At 42.8% G+C, this 6,254-nt stretch overlaps 1 protein-coding gene across 1 annotated transcript; it reads right to left on the bottom strand.

Annotated features, from left to right (window-relative positions):
* Positions 1–30: 30 nt before the first annotated feature.
* On the bottom strand, positions 31–6,038 carry gabrp (gamma-aminobutyric acid type A receptor subunit pi). Its single transcript, XM_071457824.1, has 10 exons — positions 5,697–6,038; positions 4,401–4,482; positions 4,122–4,231; positions 3,933–4,000; positions 3,611–3,828; positions 2,679–2,761; positions 2,304–2,441; positions 2,054–2,206; positions 1,066–1,259; positions 31–948 (listed from the first exon to the last, which is right to left on the bottom strand). The coding sequence occupies exons 2-10, from the start codon at positions 4,454–4,456 to the stop codon at positions 616–618; spliced, it is 1,353 nt and encodes a 450-aa protein (XP_071313925.1). The 5' UTR covers positions 4,457–4,482; positions 5,697–6,038; the 3' UTR covers positions 31–615.
* Between the last annotated feature and the right edge of the window lie 216 nt (positions 6,039–6,254).

Below are 6,254 nucleotides of genomic sequence, written 5' to 3' on the forward strand. Positions count from 1 at the left end.
CTTTCTTTCTTATTAAAATGCAGCGACACATTCTCAGTTACTGACTTTTAATTTTACATATGCTATAAAGCAAATATACAGTATCATACTCAGTCTCATACAAACAATGTATGAAAGCCAAAACAAGCACAAAAAAAAAAAACAAAAAACAAAAAAACACACATCTACATCAGTCACTTAATGAAGGCAATTCAGTGCAGCACAGTATAGTGTGGTGCAGTTCAAGCAGCCTATTGTTAATAGCTAGTTAACTCATCCTCATTTGTGCTATGGACTTGTCAGGAGAAAGACAGATACTGGCTTTGTGTCATCACTTTTACATGGTAATATGTTTTTAGCCATCCATTCATACATGGTTGATAATAGCTTTCAGCACAGAATATGATACAAAAAAGATTTACTGGTTCCTAATCCTACCCAACTGCTTTTTCATCCATTTCTAGCCCTATCTGTGGAACAAAAACATTTCATATCTGTGGTACAAAAACAATCTAGTCAAAAGGTTGCACGGTCAGTTTCGATCCAGGCAGTGGCGACTGGTATTGGGTCTCAAATGAGGAGGTAGAGCAGCTTCAGGATGGTGAAATTAACTCTGCAGCAGCTTGGAGCCATCGCTCAGAGAAAGAGATAGTAAAGCCAGTAGAGGATATTGACGAAGAGGAACGCTGTGGGGAAAACGGTGCGGGCGTGGCAATCAATGTTGTGTGGATTTTCCACAACGAAGATAGATGCTGCCCTACGCGATGCATCCTTCACTGAGGACAGGCCACAGCCCTGACCTGGCGTCTTCTCTTTTGATCCAGAGTGCTTCTTTGCGTCACTGTTCACCGACTGCTCCGTGATGTCCTCCGCGGTGGAGCCGATCTCCACTGACTGGTTTGGCTGGGTGGAGCTGACGATGGGGATGGAGCCGTTTCCGTTGGATTCATTGAGCTCCCTCAGAAGATCCTAACAGACAGACAGAATGACAGACATACAGGTGGATTAAGGCTTACAGTGTCTTTATTATCTAACATGAAAATTCGCCTTTTTCATCTCATGTTTCAGTGCAAACATGTCGCTCACTCTGTGTAAATCCTCTATGGTCTGGTGCTGCATGGTGTAAAAGTGGGCACAGGCGTACTCCAGCAGTGCACCAAAGATGAAGGTGAAGCAGATGCCCAGATAAACGTCGATGGCCTTAATGAAGCAGTTGGCATTGGGCAAAGAAGTGCGGGCACCCATCATCAGAGTGGTCATGGTCAACACTGTAGTCACTCCTGTAGAGAGCAGAATACAAAGTTGTCTCATTCTTTGCATAATCCATCCATTGGTAGTCAGTTCAAGCATGTTTGTCCAGCCCTTCATCATCTCCATCAACCTTTACAGGTCACATTTTCCCCCTTCCCTCATTTCATTTCCCAGCTGCTCTCTGATTTAATCTGGCTAATGGTCTCAGTAAACAATCAAAACCCCAACACGTGTGTTTAACTATTGGTGTATCGATGATGATGTATTGACACGTACGTCTTTGTCCATGTAGCATGGTAGAATACGTCTCCTAGGTCAATGTACTGAACTGCATAGGTAACAGCTGACTGCCTCAGTGGACAATCAGCTGATGTAAGACTGCAGGAGGTGTTGGTAGGTGGTGTTCCACTGGTAGTGGAAGAAGTGTGCAGTGCAACAGAGGAAATGACTCCATTAGAAGTTGAAGTACTGCATTCAAAACACTACTGAACAGAGTTTACACACACACACACACGTATATATATACATATATATATATATATATATATATATATATATATATATATATATATATATATATATATATATATATATACAGTGTGCTAAAACCCCAATTTAAAGCTGCCTCGGTGAGGACAATTCATGTTGTGCTGTTTAATACATTGGGTGATGTGATGCTGTAACATACTCTAATCTTATAAGTTCAAAGACAGACAACATGTGAATCAGTATGTAGAAAGCCCCACATCGTACAATGGAAATTATTCCAAGTCATATTACCATGAACATACAGTACAGTAAAAGTACAAGATGTTGCACTAACCAATGCAGGTTCTAGCTGGTACAGAGGACTGGCTGATCCAGAAGGAGACCCAGGAGAGGACCACCAGCAGAACGGAGGGAACATACGTCTCCAGGATGAAGAACAACACATTTCTACGCAGTGCAAAATGCAGCACCAGCTTAGGGTACTGTCCTGTGAGGAGACATGAAAAATACAGACTTTGAAGACAGTGTATTATGTTTGGAGGTGGGAGTGGTCGAGGGGAATTCTGGGGGTTGAAGTAATGTACCTGTTTCGTACACAGCCTCTGACACCGATGTATAGTAGCTCTCTACACTGTACTGAGCCAGCCGCAGCGTGTCAAGACCCTTCACTGAATCGTTCCCCCTGGTCCAGTAGAACACCACATCCTGCAGGTTGTAGCCCCCTGACAACACACACACACACACACACACACACACACACACACACACACACACAAATCCACATACGGGTACACAAACTAATTTTTGGTGAATCTGAACCGCTTAGAATAACATTTTCTCTTTAGCTTGATACTCACTCCACTGATGATGAGAATAGTAATGGTGATGATGAGATGGTGATGATTTATGTCCATCTACACACTTGATGGAGGGCTGATGGGGTGCGGGGTATTACTCACAGCTCTCCAGCTGCAGAGTGCACACCTGTCTGTCCATGGGATACTTGGTCAGGTCCATGTTGCAGGCGATCGTGGCTGTGATGCTGTTGTGTGTTCATAGCAAGATTATTAGCAACCTTCAAAAAGACTTTTACTCTTTTGATGTAGGACAGGGCAATTAATAATTAGTGAGCACAATCCAGAGAACAAAGACTCATATCTGAAGTGTCAATGTTATTGTTAAATATTAATTAATGTATATGATGTCTCTGAGCATTTGAATTGAAATTCTTCTGTTGATATTATTTCTAACAATGCTAAAACGGGCAGCATAGAGTCCTGATGTATTGTTACTGCAAAAAATGTTGTTTTAAGGAACGTTGCAGGTTCCACCATCACCAACATAAAATCAGACACAGGGACATTAAAAATCAAAATGTGTTCCTGCACTGCACAAAACTGCCCTTTCTGTCCTCAATAAAGTTGTGTAGTCATAACAAATTTGTCTATCAGTGTAACACGACAGATAAGACGTCAGGACACAGTTTTACTGTGGACAAAGGGGAATCTCCACTAAGACAATCTGAACTGTTTGAAGGGCACAAAGAATAAAGGAGCTCAGTGGCTTTCCCTGCAGTTATATTCCTGAATGATGATACATACGTTTTTTTTTTCTTTCGCTTCTTTTTTTAGTAAAACCCATGGCCTATTCATAGCTGACTACTGTGACGATCATGAAAACAACGTGAAACAGAAATAACGCAGGAAAAAAATGCATTTCTCTTTTCATCTTCCAACATTTCTCTGGGACTAGTACCCTTTCATTTTATATTCTTCCAGGTCAGTTTCCTCCTACAAGCTCAGCAGAATCTAGAAAAGCTAATGTAGTGACACGTGTAGCAGGGTATGAAATCAGTCAGTAAATGTCAAATCAATACACTTTAAAAATCTACCGAAGGGCATAGAGAACAGTTCCATTGCTGAAGATGCGTATGAGGCGGTTTTCCACCGTGACGTCATGCAGGAAAGAGCGCTTGGAGTCGGGGATGAAGGTGTCAGGGATCCAGAGCAGTGACACCAGACGTCCGTCAAGACTGACACTCTCATTTCCAGGAAACACCAGCCTGGAATCACGCCAGCGCTGACGGAGGAAGATAGTTGCGGTGTAGTCCTGAAAAGATGAAAGTGAACCTTTTTTTTTTCCCCCAATCACACACTTCTTCACATGCTCCCTCATTCACCAACTGAAACGAAATAGCAGGTAGAGGTCTGTACCATATTGATTTCCGAGATGGCGTCAATGCTGGCGATATCAAGGCTCATTCCAATTTCCACAGGACCCTCTATCAAACACAGACACAGGAAATAAGCCCACTTTCATAGAGGACACAGGAGCAGATGACTCCTGCTTGGTAGAGCGTGCCGTATTTAAATGAAACAATCTCTTTTCAGCCATCCTCCTACCATTGAAATTAGGTCTGAGGTAGCGGTTGTATCCTTTCATCAGCTTCTGAATTGTTGGCTGAAGCTGAGAGTCGTTCCACTCACCCCAGTGATTAGGGAACATACAAGCGCTGATACAGTAGAGAGAGATGAAAAAGAAAAAAGGCAGGGGGTGGAAAATGGATAATGAGTGTTTGTGCAGAGCATACGCTGATGAACTTTGTTTTCAGTCAATTTAAATTTCAATATGAGCATGTGTTTTTGGCCCTGTACGAGTGTTTTTGACCTGAGGTCTCTCACCCCTGTGCGAAGGTCAGGCAGAGGATCAGCAGCATACGCAGCTGGTCAGACATCATGGATCAGCAGGCAGAGGTCAGCAACTCTACTCGGGGACATGTGACACGGGCCGAAACATGAACCGCTGTCCACAAATCATTCTCCTGCACTATTATGTTTTATGGGATAGCACAGTTTCACCATAGGGTGGCAGCACCTCAACCAATGCGATCACAAACCTCAGGGGAAATCTGCGGCTCAGCAGCCATTCTCTCCCTTTCATGTTATAAACCTGTGCATCCTCCCTACCCTGATACTTATAAAACGCACTGGAAACTTATATTGATCTCCACCCTCTCTGCATCCATGAATATATTAGTCGCTGCTCCATTTGGCTCTCACACACACACTTAATGACACAAAGGAGATAAAGGCAGTGTGTAGATAAGGCTTCATTAAGGCACCTTCATATTTACTTGTTTGTTTTTAAGTGGCTCCTGCACACAAGTGTGCCGTATAGTCTGTCACCTGGTGATTTATGTGGCCACTACCTTATGGTTTATTCACAGGGCCTCCCTGATAACTAAACCTCTCTCTAACTCATCAAGGATTCCCTGTTGTCTACTTGGTCCTCACCACCTCCTCCTTCTCCTCTCTCAGACAAATCTCCCTGTCAGCAGGAGACTTGAGCCCTCCTCACCTCCCACTTTCATCCAAATAGTCTATCTACAATCTGTCATGCATGCGCTTGTGTTTCCAGTGCAAATATCATATTGACATGTTGCAAAACATTTCCATGAAATATTCAATGTATTATGTACACAGCACCGCCATTATAAAGTATGATGCATATGAAGACTTCTGGTTTTCTTTCCTAATGGCCAAAATGACAGTTGAAGAGCCACAGCACGATATTTGGTCCCGTTTGATTCTCTACACGTGCCTATTAAAATTGTTTCATGTCACCATTTTTTTCATTTTTTTCATTTTTTGTGCTGTTTTGCACTGTCTGCAGTTTAGGCTAAAGTCACAGTTGCTTATTTGTGCTGGTTTCATTCTCTCTTTCCTCTTTTAGCCCGCACTTCATCTATCACTTGTTTCCTGTAAGCCATGTAAGAACAAACTACAGAATAGGATACTGGTCTGTAGTGTCTCCCTTTCTTTTCCTTTCTTTACCTTTACACAGAATCACCTGCACATGAACATCCAAACAAACATTTATATTTCAATTGCATCTTTTCTTGCGCTTCAAAAAATCTCTGCCTTCTTTTTTACAAACAATTTTTTTCATTCTCAAATTTCTCTCTCTCTCTCTCCTACCTGTTTCAGTCTGCTGGTTTTCTTTTTCCACCTCAGGTCACTCCTCTTCTGGCTCAGCTCTTTCCTTTGTTTCCTCCTCCACTCTTCTGTTTTTCTTTGTCCCAAATGTTGCCAGTGGCTGAGATTGTTCGCCTTCCTTTATTTGTGATTAAATCCCACTGTTTCTTCCATCTACTAATAAATCACAGTTGCCTCTGTTATTTGGTGCTGGTGTGAGGGCTACTGTTGGTTGGTTTACTGACTGTTTGTGCATCTCCCTCTGACTCTCTGCACAACTGTATACACCTCCCCATAGAGCCACTGTGCAACCCCCTCCCTCCCTCTCGCTCCCTCTCTGTTTATGCCATTCACCCTCTCATTTGCGCTGCATCTTTCCCTTTTTTCATTTCCCCCCACCTCCACACACACACACACACACACACACACACACACACACACACACATCCACACACACACACACATCCACACACACACACACACATCCACACCATGCTGTATTGCACACATACATTAACATCCATGCTGATCCCCCATATCACTTCCTTTTTTTTCTCATTC

Source organism: Trachinotus anak, unplaced genomic scaffold (assembly GCF_046630095.1).
Source record: "Trachinotus anak isolate AG129_WGS33_773 ecotype Australia unplaced genomic scaffold, CSIRO_AGI_Tana_v1 ptg000021l, whole genome shotgun sequence".
NCBI lineage: Eukaryota > Metazoa > Chordata > Actinopteri > Carangiformes > Carangidae > Trachinotus > Trachinotus anak.

Coding starts and splice junctions, on each gene's coding strand:
- gabrp (XM_071457824.1), bottom strand. CDS start 4,456: ATGATGTCTGACCAGCTGCGTATGCTGCTGATCCTCTGCCTGACCTTC. Junction 4,232..4,400: donor TGCCTGACCTTCGCACAGGG/GTGAGAGACCTC, acceptor CTACTGTATCAG/CGCTTGTATGTTCCCTAATC. Junction 1,260..2,053: donor ACCAGCTAGAACCTGCATTG/GTTAGTGCAACA, acceptor TGCTCTCTACAG/GAGTGACTACAGTGTTGACC.